A 19254-nucleotide genomic window follows, 5' to 3' on the forward strand; every position below is an offset into this window, starting at 1 on the left:
TTGCCTGCTGGCTCCCTCTCAGATTTCAAGTTACCATTAAAATAGTATCCCTTCCCATCCTTCTCGCTCCAGAGTTAATGTCTGCCTCAGCATCATGTTTATTTCTGAATCCTATTCCAGGGCTTGACATCTAACAAATATCTATTTGTGAAATTAATAAATGCTTCTTCCAAATAAATAAATAAATAAAGGTAGATATCACACCACTCCTTAAGTGAATTTTAGTGACTAATAAAAATTGACTATGTTTTTTAGTTAAACACACACTCCCATACGATAATCAAACACAAAGAATGTAAAGATTAGCTGAAGCCATTTAGGATCAGAGGCTAATGCCAGTTACTCAGGTAGAATTTTAAGCAGGTGCCACACTGAGCATCCTGTGACCCAGAACTGACTACTCTGTTTCACAGCTGTTCTTATCTCCGAAAATTTATATGCATCTGTTATCTGCCCTATTCATCCATTCAATGGGCACCTCTACTGCTTTATGTATCTTATTAACCTCTTAAAGTAGATTTTAAGCTCTTGAAGAGCAAAAACCATTCTTTTAATAATAATAGCAAATACCGCCAAGTATTTCCTATGTGCCAGTCTTTTGTTATGTGCTTTCCTGTATTAATAATATACTCAATGGAGCCATGATTCAAACCCAGGCAGAATGACCTCAGAGTCTGGCACACTCTTTTTATAAACCTGCATCTTACTCTTCTCAGCTGTTTGCATGGCCTTTGGCAAGTTGCCTCAGTTGCTTCCTCTGTAAAACGGGGATGACATAGTATCTACATCAGAGGGTTGTTGTGAAGATTAAAGAAACCTGACTCCCGTTAAATGCTTAGAAGGTGGCTTGCACACAATGGGTACTCATTAAATGTTAGTTATTGTTATTGTTTATGGGAAAGTCTCCAAACCTGGGAAACCCCTCAGTCCCAGTTTTAGCATGGAAAGTCCCACGTGCTTGGCAAAAGTTCAAAATAGGGCAGGCCTAGGACAGGAGGTGGCTGTTGTCCTGTGGTCACTCTTCACTGCCCTGCCTCTTTAGAGCCCATCTCAAAATTCCCGCTTATGTCCTGTAATTGACGCTTTCCCACAATGTCTCAGGAAACTTCCTTATCAACAGGTTGTAATACAGAATTAACCTTTTCATATAAACAGCCTTCTACATCGACCATCGCCCTGTTTCCCCTTACCGCTAAGTTTTTTAACCGTCCCCACTTTTTAAGAGAAAACTATTTTGAGATGCGAGAATAAATGACAAGACTAAAACAGCTTGTCTACTTTGAATGAAACTAGAGCATCTAGTGCCCCCTGCTGCCTTTTCAGAGGAACGGCAATCAAATAAGAATATCTTGATTCCTTGACAGTGAATTTTTGCTTATCGAGGTCTTAAATAGAAATCGGTACAAATATCCTAAATTTGAAATTAGATTCATGATCTGTCTTTTCTTACATTCACCTCTTTGAATTTCAGTTCGCTTTGCCTTTGCAAAAACTGACCTTTGATTATATTTTTCTAATTTATATTTGCTTCCCTAGAATTTGCTTTGGGCTGTTTTATTTGGGGATTTAAACAGGTTTTAACTTACTTGTAGCTCTTTTCCACTTCTGTAAAGCCCTGAGACCAACGCTCGCGGGCGAGAGGCGGCGGCATCAACGGACGGAGCGGGACGTACCCGCCTCTCCGCAGACTGGAGCAAACAGTTGCTTCGCGGGATCTCGAAAACCGTCGGCGGTGACCCGGCTCTGGGACGTTCCGAAAGGATGGAACCCCCCGAATTTAGAAAGCGCGCCGTTGAGGCCAATGGGAGACCGGCTCACGGCTGAGTGCCAGGTGGACTCAGCCAATGAGCATGAGCTTTGGATGAGGAGGATCCGCCCCAACTTGGGTCTTATAAATTTGCCCTCCCCTGCTCCTGCGGTACCGAAATGGTGCGGGCTAAAGCGGGTTGGGGATGAGCGGAGCTCCATGGCGTCCGCTGCGGTGAGCACAGCGGGCGGGTCTGCCCAGTATGTCGGAAGCAGGTGAGGGCAAACAGTCCACCGAGACGACTGGCGTCCCTGAGGGCGTACACGAGGCCGCCCCCGAAGGCGAGTCGCTGACCCGGACTTGGGGGGAGTGGGGCGGGGCGGGATGGGCGGGGGCTCGACCGAGAGCCGGAGAGTCGCCGAGGCAGACCAGAGGACCCGCGGCAGGAACAGGGAGGATAGGATGCCAGGTAGGTGCTATGGAGTTGAGTCGACTTCGGCGCCGTCCCGGAGCCGCCTGGCCGAGATGGCGGTGGCTGGGAAAGGAAGGTGTGCGCTTGCTTGGACCTGGGGCAAGGCCGGTCGAAGACCTCCAGACCCCCAGCCTCTGCCTTCCCTCATTCCATCCTCCATCCATCTGTGCATGGAGCCACTGCTTGACCTAAGTCTCTACCCCAGGAAGGCCAAGTTCCTTGAGAGTGACCTTTGGGTTCAGGGGAAGACAGAAAGCACTTTGATAAGAGGGTTGGTTTTGGGTTTTGTTTTGTTTATTTAAAAAACAAAACAAAACAAAAAGCTTCTAGTTGTGAATAGTGCCCACAGCCAGGTGGGTAAGGTTGGCAGTCTTTTCCCCCTCCCAGCCTGTGGGTGCTGTGGGATTGTTTTGTTAGGGTCCAAGTAGGGCTGAGATTTCAGTAAGGAGGTAGTGTAGATTTGTTAATGGCTTTCAAAGGTAGTCTTTAAAGACTAGAATGTGTAGGTGGTTTTGGACCTTTGCTGTGGATGGCAGCTTTATTTGTAATCCTTCCAATGAAAGATTTTGGAGATCCAGTTCTTCCCTAACTCATGGGGTTTCTTGTAAGATGTTCCAAACTCATGGTTTCCTTGTAAGACTTCTTGTTGACATGTGTCTCGCCCTTCCATTTCAGAAAATTATTTGTTGGTGGCCTGAGCTGGAATACTAGCAAAAAGGACCCAAAACACCATTTTACCAAATTTGGAGAGGTTGTTCACCATACTATAACAATGGATCCAAACATCAGAAGATCAGGAGCGTTGGGGTTTATCCTCTTTAAAGGTGCAGCCAGTGCGGAGAAGTTAAGCTGTGTACTCCATCAAGGGCCCTTGGGTACAGGATTTAATTTATGGGAACAGCATGATCATGATCAGTTTGTCTGAGCTGCATGTGGCCAAGTGCACTGGGGAAGCAGAGTTTAGGGACTTGTTCATGTAAAGATTTAAATGGGGAGTAAGAAGTGTATGGTTTGGGGTGTTCCAGGAAGAAGAAGTGGGTATTATTATCTCTTTATGTGCCTGTTTTGGGCATTATGCTAAACACTTCATGTGTGAGGATTAGAAAAGCATCAAAGATGCTCTGAGATAGGTGTTATTTAAGTGTCATGTTACAGGGAAAGAAACTAAGGCTCACAGAAGATTCAGTAACTAGAAGAGATCACACAGTAAGTAGGGGATAAGACAGTGAGGATTTGAACCCCAGCAGCCTGGTCAACCTGTGCTTGCTTCATCCCTGCTGCTTTGCTTCTGGAGGAAACATGTCTTAGATTGGGACTGCCAGGACAGGAAGAAGGGCACACAGTATGGACAAAGGCTCTAAGGAAGTGAGGACTGATTTATGTGTGTAGCTAAACCAGCCTTATTTCAGATTTAGAGAAAATTGGGAAGTCAGGCTCAGGTAGAGTGCATGTTTGGAGGGGATGGAATATTTTGTGTACCTGCGATGGAGTCTTGTGGCTCAAAGAGAAGGGCCTAGCCATGGGTGATGCTGCCAGGAAATGTCAATGAGAATTAGAACCAGAGTCCACCTGACCCCTTTCTCAGAAGGAATTGTCCCAATTTTAGCACTTTAAAGACCCATACCCGGAAAACCTCACAGTCCCATGTTTAGTTCTATAAGTTCCTTGACCTGGGAAATCCCTTCGTTCTGGTTTTAGTACTGAAAGTCCTGCTTCCCAGGAAAACCCTCACTTCTGGTTTTACACTACCCTTCTGTTGGAACAGGTCCTAGACGAGAAGGAGGATGGGTTTGTTGGCCATAGCATAAACCCTAAAAAGGCCATAGCTATGAAGAATGATCCTGTAAAAAAATCTTTGTGGGGGGTCTGAAGCCTGAAGCCACTGAGGAGAAAGATAAGGGAGTACTTTGGCAAGTTTTGGGAGGTGAGTGTCTCCCCAGGGTGTAGCTTTTGCGCCCCATGAGCTACCTGTGGCTGCATTTTTCCTTCCTTCCTTGTTTCTGGCTGGAATTCTTCTCAGCTGGGCATCTTTCCCTCCTCTCTGGCTCTGGGTGCCTCCCTTCTTGTGAATTCCCTTTAGGTCTGAGTAAGGGAGGCACTAGTCATGAGCTTTGCCCGTTTTTCCAGATTGAGGCCATTGAGTTTTCATTGGATCCAGAATCTAACAAAAGACAAGGTTCTGTTTTCATCATGTATACAGAAGAGGAACCTGTGAGAAATATCCTGGAGAAGTTCCACACCATCACTGGTAGCAAGGTAAAGAGTCTCTAGCTCCATGTGCCTATCTTCCTGCCTCTAGAAAGCTAGCCCATGGGTTAGTGGGGAACCTGGTACGGTAACCAATCATCATTGAAAGTATCCAGGAAAATCCTTTCCTGAAATATGAAAAGTTCTGGTTTTTGACAATGAGTATGGAAGTTTGGAAGAAAAGTACAACACCCAGATAGTGGTCTAAAAAAGAGGGCCTGAAAGCGACACAGTCTTTAGTTTCAGATGGATGTGGCGTAGATTATCCATTTTCTGTAGTTTCTGTTGCTTTCCCCTTGACTATTGATGTTGGTAACCATAATTTGTGGTTGACAGTAATGGTTTTTCTGTTTATCGTGTCACTCAGAGTGATGTGACTTAAGTGTATTGTAATTATATTAACAGATCATCTTTGACATTGCCTGTGAATTAACTGTTGTGCTTTATTTCAGGATAGTGTTAGCTTAATTTTTTAACATTGTTAATATTGTGACCATGTTTTCTAAGAGATCAGATAATGAAAATGAGAACGATTATAATACTAACGCAAGCATGATCCCATCACTGAAAAAGAAGGCTAAACAACTGTGTTATTTTAATGACAAATGGAAGGACACATACGACTGGATTAGCGAGGTAAATAATCGAAACAGAGCATACTGCACAATATGCAGAAAAGAATTTGGCATTGGGCATGGTGGAGAAGGGGATGTGAAAGTACATATGGAGACTGTATCTCACAAGTCCAGGATGAGACAGGCAAGTGTCTGTAAACCAATCAAAGTGTTTTCATGTCCCCAAAAGACACCAGTGTTCATCAAAAATAGCAGCTGCTGAATTAGCTTGGGCATACCACACAAACAAACGTGTTATCATATCATTCCCTTGATTGTTCTATGAAACTGAGTAAAGTTACATTTCCTGATTCAGAGGTTGCAACTAAAATATCCTGTGGGTGAACGAAAGGAGAAATTTTGATAACAGATATGTTGGCCCCTTATAGCATAGAAGGGATTTTGTCATTTCTCATGTTTTCTACAGTGTATCAACTTCAAGTGGTGAGCCGAATCATGGCAACAAAAATGTTTCCTCTAGCTCTTAGGTACTTTGACTTGAAAAATGGAATTTTGAATCATCTTCTTGATTTCTATGAGGATTTTAATGCAACTGCTGAAATCGTAAAACAAAAAAGATTGTTGATATTTTGTCCAAATATGAGCTAGATTTAGCTCATCTATCTGCATTTTCGTCAGGCAGTGCAAATGTAAATTTTGGGGAATTTCATGCAGTCTGTAAACTTTTTAACAAAGAAAATGAAAGGATCTTACCTATTCAATGTCCTGCAGATCTTCTATGCAACACTGTTGAAAAGGGTTGTGATCTGCTTAAATGTGATGTTGAGACTTTCATAATAAAAGTTTTTGGTCACTTTTCAGTTTCCTCAAAATGTGCAGAAGCACTTAATGAGATTTTTGACTTTATAGAAATGAAAGGTGATAACCTTTGTAGACATGTGCCTACAAGATGGATTTCATTGCTCCCAGCCATAGAAAAGATGCTGAAATGTTGGCCCGCCATAAAATCATATTTTCAAAATGTGGGACAAGAAGAATGTACTTCTTTGATTTGGAAATATATTGAAGTCAAGAATGGAGAAAAGGATTACAGTGAAACAAGTATATATGCTGTTTCTCCAAAACTGTTTGACAATCTTTGAGGAAGCCATAAAGAGCCTAGAAAAGGATGAATTGACTGCACCTGAGCTGTTTGATATTATGTATAGGTTGAGACAAAAACTCATACTGCGGAAAAATGATTCAGTTTTTGGAAATAAGACTGCTTCAGAGCTAAAAATAAAAAAAATAAAAAAAAAAGAATGTCACTAGAAAAGGGCAGCCAAGTTACAAGTTACATAGGACTTTCTTAATTTCTTTACTAGAATTGTAACTTATTTGGAATGCAACTTTGATTCCACCAGTTCAAATTACCTCTGTGCTTTAAAACCATTTTCCCTGAGAAGGAAAGGTTTAACTTATGATGACATCCGGTGTGCTTCAGAGTGTTTAAAAATGATTGCTGTTTTAGATATGGGTAGCATATATGATGAACTTATCGATGCAAAGGACCTGATTGACAAACAGCTGGTCTGTCAGAACAAGCCTATGGATTCAAAGTGGGTAGACATTTTTGAAGAAATGAAAACTAATTCCTATGAATCTAAAAACTTACTATTGCTAGAAAAATCCTAAGCATTCCGTGCTCAAACACTTTTATTGAGAAGATTTTTAACTTAATGTCATCACATTGTACTGATACTAGGATTCAGTGTAATGTGGGCTTGAGAAGAGCAGAGCTGCAAGTCAGAGTGAATTTTGCATTTGACTGTGTTCGGTTTTACCACTACAGAAAAGAAAAGAATGATGTTCTAAAGGCTGCAAGCAGCTCAGAAAATTATTATTGGGAAAGGAGACAGCAAGAATAAAAATGTTCTACTATATCATGGGACAGAAGGAAATGTGTTGTTAATTTTTATTAAATACAGGAAATATCTAGTCCTATTTTCATATTCTCCTTTTAAAGTCTTACATTATATATCTTATTTTGTTTACATATTTGTATTCACAATATCCATAGCATATTAGTGCAGCAGTATATGTCTAATTTAGAATAAACATTATAAATATATAGGGATTCTTGTTCAAAATTTCTTTTACTGATGAGCAGAAGCCTAAATGATAAGTCACCATATGAGATCTGGAAGGCAACAAGAATCGAGGACCCGAAGAAGGCTTTTTTGTTTGCCTGTTTAAAACTCAACAAGTCCCTTGTGACTTTGGTTTTTATGAATCAATCTCCCAAAGCCAGGGTGCCCCTGGAAAAACTGATAATAACTGAATTTCTGAACATTTGATGATGAGGACCAGGCCCAGGAACCACAGGGCACTCACTGAGTTGTAAACATTCTGTGAGTTCTTGCCTCAGCAGCCAGTCTTATCAGTCAGTCAGGCTCACAACCTTGCTTTTCCTTTATCTAATTCCACCTACAACAACTTATGAAAACCTGCATTACTATAGACTGGGAATTCTCCAAATCCAGAAGGACCTAAGAGTGAAAATCACAAGATCTGAGAACTTGGATAGGAAAAAGAAATTTCTATTTACACTAACCTTTGAAATGTAGCATTTATTTTCATTAGGAAAATAGGGAGCAAACCACAGAAGTGTTAGTACCTGTGACTGCATCATCACTAGAAATCATAGATATTCACGTTACAGATACCTCTATTGTTTATGTGCACTACTACTTAGAAATTATAGTAGTTATTAAATCCACTCCTGGATCTTGTAATTTAATAAAGAACATCTAACTATATCATAGATTTAAATGCTTAATATTTTGATAACTATTTCAATAAAATTGGCTTGCTTGGCAATCCTGTGTATTTCACCTGTGCATTTCTCCAGACTGTCAAAGGGGTTGATGAGACATTGGATTCTCTGCTGTGGATCATGAATAGAAAGCTTTACAAATAGGTAGAGGTGAGTAGGCTTTGCTGCACCCTCATATGCTCTAACCTTATCATTAGCTGGAGTAGGTGGCATATGAGTTGAGAGGACAGTGGTTCCTTTGCCTAAAAACCTTCCTGTTTCCTCATGTCCAAGAGTATGGAATTTCTACAATATACAAAGGAGTTCTTCTAGATTTAGGTGAAAATGCCTTAGCAGGAATATCATGAGGCTGTTTCTAGCTTCTAAGACCTCAGTGATAAGGGCGGAAGGGATCTCAGCATCCAATTTGAGTAGCATCTTATAAATCCTGGCACTGTGGTCCAGGGGAATTTATTTACCGGAGTTCACATCAGTTAAAGCTACTGATGTGTTTCCAGTTTTATACTGAATAGGCAAAGTGTCCTGAAAGTCTGAAGAGAGGGAGCAGGGAGAGACTAGGGTAAGGGCGGGAATAGAAGGGGATGGAAGGGAGTGCTGGGAAAACTCAGAGCCAGACTTTAGGATACCACTTCCTCCAATCCACATTCCAGTGTCTGCCATCAGCTCTCTTGTGAATCTTCAGGTATCTTGTCTCCTTAGGACCAACATAGACTTCTCATAAGTTAGGCACAACGCTTCCCAGGAGCACTTTTAAGCATGTGGAATAGATTCAGCAAACAAATTTCATAAAATTTAATTTACTCAGGGTGTGTGTGTGTAAAGAAACTCATTATTCCCAGCCGCATAGCATCCCTGGAGCTGTTTGATTACTCTTAGATGATAACCTTCATACGTCTGAAGGGTTATTACATAAAGAGGCGGCCCAGAAGGCAATACTGGCATGAGATGAGAAATTGTTACTGGGAGGCATAATTCCACGTCAAGTTGAGGTTCTTTCTGAGAACTGATTATCCTGGGACTAGACATATTTAAAGTACCTTGCAATTCTGGCATTCTATACCTTCCCCTAATCCTGGGCTTGGAATATAAAACCACTTCACATTTAGGTGATCCGGTAGATAGTGTGGTGTAATGAAGGGTACTTGGGCTTTGAAAACAGACAAACTTGGGCTCTAACCTGTGCACCCCACGGAGACTTTATTTCCCTGCACTGAAAACGGGAACGGTCTGCTGGAGAGCATGCAAAAGACTTGGATTGCTGTAGATACAAATGTCCCTTGAATGATGGAGACCGCTCCACGGTTGAAAATCTTCTGCCCTTTGGGATTCCTGCTATACCCAGACCCGCTCCCTGCAAATTTTTGTTAGTTCCTCTCAGTCCAGCAGGAGGCAGCAGACCTCAGCCCTCAGCTCAGGGCCAACGCCGAAAGTGGGGCAGACGGAACAAACCGTCAGGTCCCGCGGCCGCCGGGGATCCTGCACCTCCCGAGCTCCACGCGGCAGCGAACTAGACACCTCCCTCCGCGGGGCGGGCCGGGACCGCGCAACACCGAACAGATGACGGAGGGACTTGGCGCATGCGCACAGCAGGGAAGGCGCCGCCCGGAACCTGCCGACCATGCAGACTGACTGCCAGAAGGTGCTGCCTAGGAAACCGCTTCCGGTCTTCAGACACGAAGTTTTCCCGCAGCTGGCTCCCGACTTTCTTCTTTTCAATCGCGAGAAGGGCTCGGAGGTGCAGGTAAGTTTTATGTCTCCCAGTCGAGAAATTCCTGCCTTGAATTTTCTCACAAAGCCTCACAAATAAGCAGACAACCGTACAGAGGACCTTGGAAGGTTTTTGCAGAAGATGGAGTCCACTGTACCAGGGATCGCTTCTCTAGTCCTCCTGGGAATTTCCCAAATTTCTTCTGTCACGGTTCTGAATTTCTCACCAGTCTTCCCTCCTACCTTCCTGGAGCTAGGGAGAGGAGAGGAGAGGAGTGGGGCTCTTGGATCATAGCAAAAATGCTTGGCAAGGTCTTAACCTTCCTAGCACCGCCCAGACTGCACTCGAACGTGTGTCTTTGGAGCCGCAGGGAGTTCAGGCACAGATAATTGTTGATACTCGACAGGTGAAAATGCTTTTCATATAGTAGCTTTCGGAAAATCTCATAATGGGTTGTCCAAATTTTGGAGGATTAGGGTCAAGGCAGGGCCCTGTCACCTGGTTTTGTACACGGTATGATAAGTCATTCTGCTGCATTGCACCTAAGATGCTTTCTGTCTAAACGCTAGACATCTCTTTTGCACTGGTAGCAGATGATGCATCTCACATCGTCTCTCACCGTTCCCCACTCCCATCTCATGTTAACACAGCCTCTAGCTTTTCTTGTGTTCTTCTGGGTGGGTCAAATGGAAAAGGAGTAAGAGGGGCGATTGCTTTTTGTTGCATTTTCCTTCTGAGTACAGAAATTTCTTGCAAGGACTGGGAATAGATTGATTTTTGCCTCCTTAAAACAACAGTCCACTAAGGAGATGAAGGGACTGTCTGTGTCCAGGGATTAGAGCTATATTGGAGGTAGGTCAATTACAGAATGTCTTCAGACAGAAATTTTTCCTTAGGTTCACTCATTCATTCAGCAAGTATTTATTAAGCACCTGCCTTATGCATGGCAATGAGCTCTGTACTGTGAGAAGGAAAAAAGATGAATTGAACCTGAATTTTGCCTTCAAGGAGCTTGATTGTCTGAAAGGAGAGATAAGTGCAACATAACTAACTCTTTGCTAGGTAGAGGGGATAGGACCCAAAGAGAGCATCAGAGGAAGAGCTGGGGGGCTTGGAAGAGGGAGAAAAATCAGCCTTTCACACCAGGTGATTGGCTTAAGAAGAAAATAAGGTCCTCAATTTACTCTCTCATGATGAGTGATCTCCGTTGTAAGCTTCAGATCTTGTATAATGGGTGTTTTTCTGACCATGTGTCAGGCATTTCAGACTAAATATGTATCACACAGGTCTCATCATTCCTGGCTACCTCCTTTCTCCCACCACACACCTACTTCTTTTTAGTGTTCCCTCTTTCAAGTAATAGCATCAAGGTTCCCCTGCCCCATCCCCCCGCCTCCTCTCCTAGTGGTCCAAACCAGAGACCAAGGCATGAGTCATCTCTGATTTATCTCTTCCCCTCACTCCCCACCTCCAGGCTTATCAATTCTACTTCCTGAACCTCTCTCAAATCTGTCTACCTCTTTCCACCCTCATTGCCATTTCTCCAGGCCAGTCTGCCATCATCTCTTGCTTAGTTTACTGCAACAGCTTCTCAGCTTATCTCCCTGCCTTACTTCAAGGCATGTCCCACTACTCCAGCCAGGAAGTGCTTGCTGGAATTTAAATCTGATTGTAAGGCTCCCTTGATTCATTCCTCACTGCTCTTGGGACAGAAACCAGGCCCCTTATATGGGCGGTCCGGCCCCGTCTCTTTTCACAACCCCCTTACACTTCATTCCATTTTGAAAACATGTCATGCATTATCATGCCACTAGGCCTTTACATATGTTCTCCCTCTGTCTACAACATACCCTTCCTTGCTACCCTCTTTACTTGGCTTATTCCTACTTTCCCCCACGGTCCTAGCTGGGAACCTGTTTCCTCTAGGAATCCTTTCTTAGGTTCCCAAGCCTCATTAGGTGTCCATGCCTTTCCTCTTAGGGCTCATTCATGTATCTGCCTCCTCTGCTGTGCTGTACTGTAAGTCCTAGAAGACCAGGGCAACATCCGAGGGCTTTTCATTGCTTTCTACTGCTTTGCACAAAGAAGATACTCAATAAATAGTTGTTAAATGGGATTCAGTATAAATACAAGTTGCAGTATTATGGTTTGATTTATCGAATGCCCGAATCTTAAATTCACCCTGTGTCATAACAAAGCCAGTGACAGTGCAAATGTCTAAAGTGAATCATTGGTTATATCATTCAACAAATGTCCATGTTAACCCTTTTCTGTTCTTCAGTGTGAGGATGATAGGGAGACAAATACTGTAAAAATGTGAAAGAATTATAATTTGGAGAAAGAAGAGCAGTTTGCTCCAGACCAGTTGGATGGTGCAGGCTACAGTAGTTAAGGTTGTTAGAAGGTAGTTAAGAAAGGGAAGAAAGTTCACACAAGGATAGGGTATAGAGGGTGGTTGGGGTTCGTAGGTGGGAGAGAGAGGAGACATTCTAGGCATGAAGTGAAAAGGGAATACTGTGTTTTCTTCAGTGAGGAGACCTGACTAACCATAGCAGAAATCTTACTTGGACAGTGGAAGGAGAATCAATCTAGGGTGTCCCTCTGAGTGTGTTTGAAAGTTATGAGCATAGGGGACAGTGGTAAAGATCTAGTGAAGATCTAGCTTCCCTTTTTTTAGTAGACTGGAGAAATTAATTTCTATAATTCTGTGTAATACATGTCATCACTTTTATATACATTTGTTCCCTCAAACTCTATTTTGTAAAATTTGTCCCTTCTCCTTTGCTTTAGAATTTCAGCCTTGCCAATGGACCTTGTTGGTTTTGGTTATGCAGCCCTTGTGACATTCGGAAGTATTTTGGGATATAAACGAAGAGGTAAGCCTAAACCAGATTTTTTTTGAAAATGATTTGGTGGGGGTTGGTGGTTGTGCTGGGATTAACTGAGGGTCTGTAAGTAGGACAAGAAGCTAAAGATGTGTATTGCAGAAGGGATTTGTGGAAGGAAGAGGTTATGTAGGTCCAGGTCTAACAGCATTCCAGCCCGAGAGTTATGGGTCTCCCTCCATGACAGAATCCTAATTTCACCTGTTATTATGAATTACATAATTGACTTAATCTTTTCAGGGCTACTCATTATTAAATGAGGAAATTTTTTTGTTTACATAGTCATAGTGTCTGAAAACTGAATTATGTTGATGTCATTTGTTACGAAGAAATTGTTAAATACATAAATATCATATCTGAAGTTGTCTCTCCATCTCCAAAAGAAGAAAAAAAGACCCAGTTGATAAAGGGTTTTCATGGAGAACAATGAAAGGTCAGGTTTCATATTTTACCTTGTTTTAAGGTGGAAGCATGTATAACCATGTCCGATATTTCTCTTTATTTTTATGAAACTTTAAAAATGAACTATATTTCAAAGGATGTTATATTTGTGGCATTGGTGAACTGGAGCTTGAGTGAAAAAGCCAGGTCTAAATTCTGTTCTTGACATTACCTTACTAGCTTTGATGCTTATGTGAGCTGTTTTAACTTCTGGGCCCCAATTCCTTATTTGTAAATTAATCTGTTAGGATTAAGTAAAATAATCTATTTAACTATATCCTTATATGACTTCTACTTGATCATGAGTCATGACAGGGAGCACCCAGGATGCATTTCTTCAGTATCTGTCTAGTGCTACCTGCACTATTTCAGGCACCGGGAAAACAGCAGCGAACAAAAAGACATGGTGCTCGCAAGTGGGGGCAGGGGGGTAGGGAAGACTAACATTAAATACAGAAATATAAATATAAATATATGATGACAAACAATGGGAGCTATAATAGGGAACTTCATTGAGAGTGATGGGTCAGAGAAGGGATCTCTGAGGAACTAACACGTAAGACAACATCTGTAGGATGAGCTGCAGTTGACCAGGTGAACAGTGCAAGGAAGAGCAGTTGAGGCAAGGAACAGCATATCTGGAAGCCATGAGGAATAGAGTTTGGCATATTGAGGGAACTGTAAGAAGACCAGGGCTCCAACAATAGAAGCACTGAAGGTTTTTAATTCGGGAAATGGCCTGTCTAGATGTATGTTTTTAAAAGATGGTATTGCTGTGTTTGGAGAGTAGATTTGGCAAGAAGTAGGATGGAACAATGAGGAATTTAATATTTCCAACTGTTCTAGCTTTTATATATTTGACACGGAGGATATTATTAACCCTGATAAAACGCAGAGAGGCCACGTGATGTAGCCAAAGCCCTTCAGGCAATAAGTAAAGAATTAAGGTTAGAACCTAAGGCATTTGCCTTGTCATTCAGTATGCTGCTCTCTGTGTGCGTCCTGCACACACGTGTGCGCATGCACACATGCGCACTTGTATTGCTGCAATCTGAATTCCTATGGACATTTTAAAAATAAAGTTACCTTGATCCTACTCCTAGGGATTCTAAACACGTAGTTATAAACAGAGTGAGTTCTATGAAGTGAGGATTGTGTGTCTTGTATAGTGTCACTCACAGTATGGAACCCACTGTACAGAAAGAGCTTGGTGTTTGTCACAGTCCCTAGTTCAAAGAGGAGGTAGGGTTGAGGGCTGGCTGGCTGTGTGAGTGTCCTGGTTCTTCCCATTTCTTAATATAGTCACCATTCATCCCTGAGTCCTCACATCTTGAAGCTGGAAGATTTGTTACTTATTTAGGATAGAATCAGCGCTCGTTTTGCACAGCTCTTCTCTCTCTACCTCTATAAGCTATAAATACCTTTGCATCTTATTTTTATCATCACAACCTCACAGTAAAAACATGGAGGCAAAGAGAATAAGAAAAAAAAAAAAAGAGAGAGGTAGCAGGGCACATCAAGAAGCCAGTGGATTGCCCAAGGTCATGTAATCAATATCAAAACTGCTACTACAAGACAAGCTTTCATATTCCCTCAGATAATACCTAACCCCTGCGCTGCTATGCATTTGAGGTTCCTCTACCTTGCATTTAGGGTTCAGCATGAAACAGTTATTTTTTTGGAAACTATCCATGACTAGGCCTATAATCAATTTGGCTTTATCCACTTACAGTGCCCAAGTGAAAATACACTGTAAGGTACACGTTGCTTTCATTATGTGGTTCTCTTTCTGAGCCTATACTTTTCTTTTTCCAGGTGGTGTTCCATCTTTGATTGCTGGTCTTTTTGTTGGAGTGTTGGCTGGCTATGGAGCTTATCGTGTCTCCAATGACAAGCGAGATGTAAAACTGTCACTTTGTAAGTGAAGTGTTTTTCCCAGTTATGGAGAATTGAACCTTGGGGTAGTTTTTCGATGCCCTACACTAGGTATACTAGGTATACGAGAACACACATGGTTGGATGGGTAGTGGCCGCATGCATGTGTCGAGACTGAACACACCCAACCGATCAAAAATAATGGTATTGCTGTCAGGCCTTCCAACTTAAAAGAATATTTCTATAAAACTTGTCACTAGAAAAATGAAATAAAAATTAGAAAAAGCAAGAATTATACCCAGATTTTCTGCTCACTCTCCTAAGTCAATGCATATTTAGCATAGTTTGTGTTGCTGGAAAAACATCTAAAAAGAGCCAGATTTGCATTATTTTATTTAATTCACAAAGAGCTTTTAGCTCCTACTTTGTCTTAAGATTTAATCTAGAAAAGCAGGGTTGACTCTTTTTTCGTTTCTTCTCTTATTTGGCTTTGAAGGAAAATGTCCACAGGAAGAATAGAGACCTGTGTGTGTTTAAAGCCCCTCGGATATTTGGCTGTGTGTGTGTGTGTGTGTGTGTGTGTGTACCTTGAAAGAGAAAGGCAGTGAAGGTTTGGAAAACTATTTGTAGGAAATTTTCTCTATTTAATTGGATTATTATTCCAAGCATACTGGCGGTGTATTGGAAAAATACAAATGAAGAGAAATTGTGTAAGTTCTATATCCAAGGGAGAGAGAGAGATTTGGTGGGTTTCTGTTTTTTTTTTTTTTTACTTAAGAGCTGGGGATATTTTTATTAATGAAATATGTCTGAAGATAAAAATTTATCAGCAAGATATAGATACATAGGGCTCTTTATTCATATACATTTAAATTTATTGTCAATCCTTTGTTTTTTTCATGTTAGAAAATGACTTTTCTTTGAAAGCTGTTCTTAAATTATGACATCACTGCCTTAATCTCTTACGTAAAACTTCCTCTCTCTTCATATTGTTTTAACTCATAAAAGGCTGATAATATGAATCTGAATTTAATATTATTTCTCAGTCTGTAGTTATTTTGTTTCCAGGCATCAAGTTTCCCAAAATGGAATGCTACAAAACAAAAGGTCAAACTTCTTCTAAATAGTAAAACAGTATTATGTTATGAATCAGGTCTTACTTTTTAAAAAGATACTTATTATTTTCCTCACATTCAGTTAATTAAACATTTATTGAGTGTCTCCTGTGGGTCCAGATATACTGCCCAGTGTTCCTGAGGAAATTTGAAGAAGACACAGTCCTAGTCTTCAAGGAGTATTCTATAAATAGAGATTTATGCTTGAAAGACTTTCTTTTGAAGATATTTCAAGAATAGATTTTAACATGCTTGTTTACACAAACTTTTCTGATGAGCCAGTTTATAAAGTATTTTAATACAGTATCTTTTTACAAAAGTGATTGGGGATCATTTCATGAAGTATATAAATGTCTAACCAATGTACCATATACTTGAAGCAATAATAAAAAAAATGTTAAAAAAAAAAAAGAATAGCAACTCAATACCCACACTTAATAGTTGTTATATTAGAAAGCTGAAATGATATTTGTTTTTTTCACAAGCAAGTGTTGACAATATGTTTGAAACTCTGGTTCATGCATTGGTTTATTTTTTAGTTACAGCTTTCTTTCTGGCCACCATAATGGGTGTGAGGTTTAAGAGATCCAAGAAAATAATGCCAGCTGGGCTGGTTGCAGGTTTAAGGTAAGAAAAACTATTTTGGTCGATATTTTCTGCAATCATTTTGAAGTGCCAACGCTTTGGGAAAGTCAGTTTTAATTTGAAATGTCAGAGTGATTTTACAACAAGCATGACTGTAAAACCTTCAGCTATCATTCAGTCAGTGTTTAGTATTGATGTGCACATGCACATTTTTATTGACTGCATTTAGCGTTGTCATGGTCACATGTACATACTTAGCTTTTTCAGACTGAATGAAGAACTAAAGCCTCATTTCCCCTCAAGATTCACATTTCTGAGGCAGTAAATGTATTCATTGAAATCTGATACTCAGTCTCAATTAGTTGAACAGAGCGACAGTCTGCTGCAGTTATTTTGAGTTTTTAAGGGAGAAAACAGTATTTTTTTTAAAAGGTAAATAGAGAGCCTCAAGTTGTTCTTAATTTCATTCTAGTAATTTTATCCATGAGATTAAGCATATAACCAAAAAAAAAAATTTATAGGTAATATTTTTAATTCTTCCCAGAAGCTACTTTTATGTGATAAAAGCCATAAACATGTTCATTTTCTTTGATATACGTTTTCACGTTTTGGAATTTTCCAGAGAGATAATGAGATGTATACAAGTCCTTGTGTTTATTGCAACTTTATTTCTCATGGAAAATGTGATACATTGAAAAATTATAAACCTAAAGATTCACCATTAACAAAACGTTTCAATAAACGTTTGGTATATTGAACTTAATGGTATATTGAACAGGCTTACACGTCATGTTTTCAAAAACTGTTTAGTGGCATTGGAAAATCTTGATAACATAAGAAGAGATTTTTTTTTAAAGGATAAATAAAACAACCAAATACAGTGTGATCTTATTTAAAAACGTTCGTGTATGACAAAAACAAGATAGGAAGAGAAATACCTCAAACCATTAGTGTTTATCTCCGGGTGGTAGTGTAATGAGTAATTTTCTTCTTTCTTCCTTTATGTAGAATTTTCTTGTGTGGTTCTGTATTATATGTATGATTTGGGAAGGAAAAATATGATTATAAAGACTGCTTTTCAGTTAGAGGCTTGCCTATAAATGCTACTCGGTGGTGGAAAGAATCAGAAGTAGGGTTTACAGCTTTGGAAGAACGACCCTAATCAATGGAAAGTAGCTGAGATTGTAATACTAACCCCCTCCCAAAATTGCTCTTTCATTATGTTTTTCAAGTTGCTTTACTTCACTAGCTTTTGAAAGTTTTGTTTTTCCTTTGGAACCTTTCGTACGTCTTCATCCTAGATTTTAAGAACAGAGGGTTCTGGTTTTTCTCATTTATTCGGTGAACATTTTAAGTGGCTAATTTAGTCATGTCTGCGAAGTTCAAATACAGAGATAATGTGATCCCTCCTGCTCCAAGGAGCGGAAGTAAGAGAGAACCCTGGAAGCCAGAGTTTAGTCACACCACAAGTGAGGGGAGCACACAGCCCTTTTCTGTCTCATGCCATGTAAGAATGACGCCCCCGCCCCCTTGCCCTCCTTTTTTCTTTAATCCAGCCTCATGATGATTCTGAGACTTGTCTTACTGCTGCTCTGAGACTCTGGAGGAACTGAAAACGAAATTCATGTCATTCTACACTAACGGGCAGAGCACAGTCTGAACTCAAAAGACAAATTTCAATATGGATTGTTAAGTTCTTACTTCTAATATGAACACTAGTGTGAGGTGTTGGTTTGTTTGTCTTTTCTAACAGAAACTTCGTTTCCTCATCGTCAGGAATATTTTCATGAAGGATATTTGATGAATTGCGATGTGCTCTTTAATTTGCCGTGTTTAGTTTTATGTATGTAGTATTTTGAACAGTTGCAAGTGCTTGTCTGAAGTAAGTTTAAATTACACTACGGCTTATCAGATAATGCCCTAAGTGGACTTCACAGAATGCTGATTTATCTATTTGTCACTTGTATTATACTAGAAATTATATTTTTTCCATTTTGTGTTGTCACCAACATTCTTTTTTTCTTAAACAAATTCCATTCTCAGCACACTTTGTATACTAAATAATGTATTCAGTATTCAAATAAAGGACACTGTTTTAAACTCTTTCTTCCATTTTAGTGTCTTCTCTATACACTCAAATCATCTTTGACATTGAAATGTTCACTAATTAATGAAAAGATTGGGAAAGAGGGTCATTTAAGCCAGAACTCTTCTGCAGGAGCTGATATTCATTTGCAATCTCTCTTTTTCTCTGAAACTGCAATAATTTTGAGACAAAAATGGTTTCATCTCAAATCAACACTTCTTTTTTAGGTATAGTGATAAATTTTAGTGTCCATGGCACTTACTTCCAGGCCCCAGATTAGACATCAGGAGACCAAGTCCCAGACCCATTCTTCTGCTCTTTGAGAATCAATTCCTCTCACTGGGACTCAGTTTCTCATACTTAAGGAGGAATTCAGACTAAATGATCAACAAGCTCTAAACTTCTGCAATTTTGGTCTCGTTGGTTCTGTGCAATGGTGTCAATTTCAAACCCTTAATTATTATTATTTTCACTGAGGTAACATTGGTTAATGACAGAAATTTTAAGTGTGCAACATTATAATTTGATGCTTGTATACTTTATAGTGTGCTCATCACCAAAAGTCTAGCTTCGATTCGTAACCATCTATTTGACTCCCCTTACACATTTCACCTTCCCCCTACCTCATTCCCCCCACCACATTCCCCTCTGGTAACCATCAATCTGTTGTCTGTATCTGTAGTCTTGTTTTTTCTTTCGTTCA

The 19254-nt window shown here is 40.3% G+C and overlaps 2 protein-coding genes across 2 annotated transcripts; both read left to right on the forward strand.

The window, feature by feature from the left end:
• Positions 1 to 1894: 1894 nt before the first annotated feature.
• On the forward strand, positions 1895 to 7900 carry LOC118601588 (heterogeneous nuclear ribonucleoprotein A/B-like). Its single transcript, XM_036218837.1, has 5 exons — positions 1895 to 2022; positions 2895 to 3072; positions 4347 to 4475; positions 4974 to 5102; positions 5508 to 7900. The coding sequence occupies exons 1-5, from the start codon at positions 1967 to 1969 to the stop codon at positions 5526 to 5528; spliced, it is 513 nt and encodes a 170-aa protein (XP_036074730.1). The 5' UTR covers positions 1895 to 1966; the 3' UTR covers positions 5529 to 7900.
• A 1518-nt stretch (positions 7901 to 9418) lies between these two features.
• Positions 9419 to 18570, forward strand: TMEM14A (transmembrane protein 14A). Its single transcript, XM_016153863.2, has 5 exons — positions 9419 to 9597; positions 12355 to 12440; positions 14706 to 14807; positions 16420 to 16507; positions 18022 to 18570. Exons 1-5 carry the CDS (start codon positions 9434 to 9436, stop codon positions 18059 to 18061), a joined length of 480 nt encoding a protein of 159 aa, XP_016009349.2. The 5' UTR covers positions 9419 to 9433; the 3' UTR covers positions 18062 to 18570.
• Positions 18571 to 19254: the final 684 nt, after the last annotated feature.

This window comes from Rousettus aegyptiacus, unplaced genomic scaffold, assembly GCF_014176215.1.
Source record: "Rousettus aegyptiacus isolate mRouAeg1 unplaced genomic scaffold, mRouAeg1.p scaffold_m13_p_1, whole genome shotgun sequence".
In the NCBI taxonomy this organism is placed as follows: Eukaryota; Metazoa; Chordata; class Mammalia; order Chiroptera; family Pteropodidae; genus Rousettus; species Rousettus aegyptiacus.

What these genes read in the sequence shown, in the direction of transcription:
- TMEM14A (XM_016153863.2), top strand. Translation starts at nt 9,434, where the DNA reads ATGCGCACAGCAGGGAAGGCGCCGCCCGGAACCTGCCGACCATGCAGA. An exon ending in AGAAGGGCTCGGAGGTGCAG is followed by an intron (nt 9,598 to 12,354) that starts GTAAGTTTTATG and finishes CCTTTGCTTTAG; the next exon opens with AATTTCAGCCTTGCCAATGG. An exon ending in AGATGTAAAACTGTCACTTT is followed by an intron (nt 14,808 to 16,419) that starts GTAAGTGAAGTG and finishes TTTATTTTTTAG; the next exon opens with TTACAGCTTTCTTTCTGGCC.
- LOC118601588 (XM_036218837.1), top strand. Translation starts at nt 1,967, where the DNA reads ATGGCGTCCGCTGCGGTGAGCACAGCGGGCGGGTCTGCCCAGTATGTC. An exon ending in GCCCAGTATGTCGGAAGCAG is followed by an intron (nt 2,023 to 2,894) that starts GTGAGGGCAAAC and finishes CTTCCATTTCAG; the next exon opens with AAAATTATTTGTTGGTGGCC. An exon ending in CATACGACTGGATTAGCGAG is followed by an intron (nt 5,103 to 5,507) that starts GTAAATAATCGA and finishes TGTTTTCTACAG; the next exon opens with TGTATCAACTTCAAGTGGTG.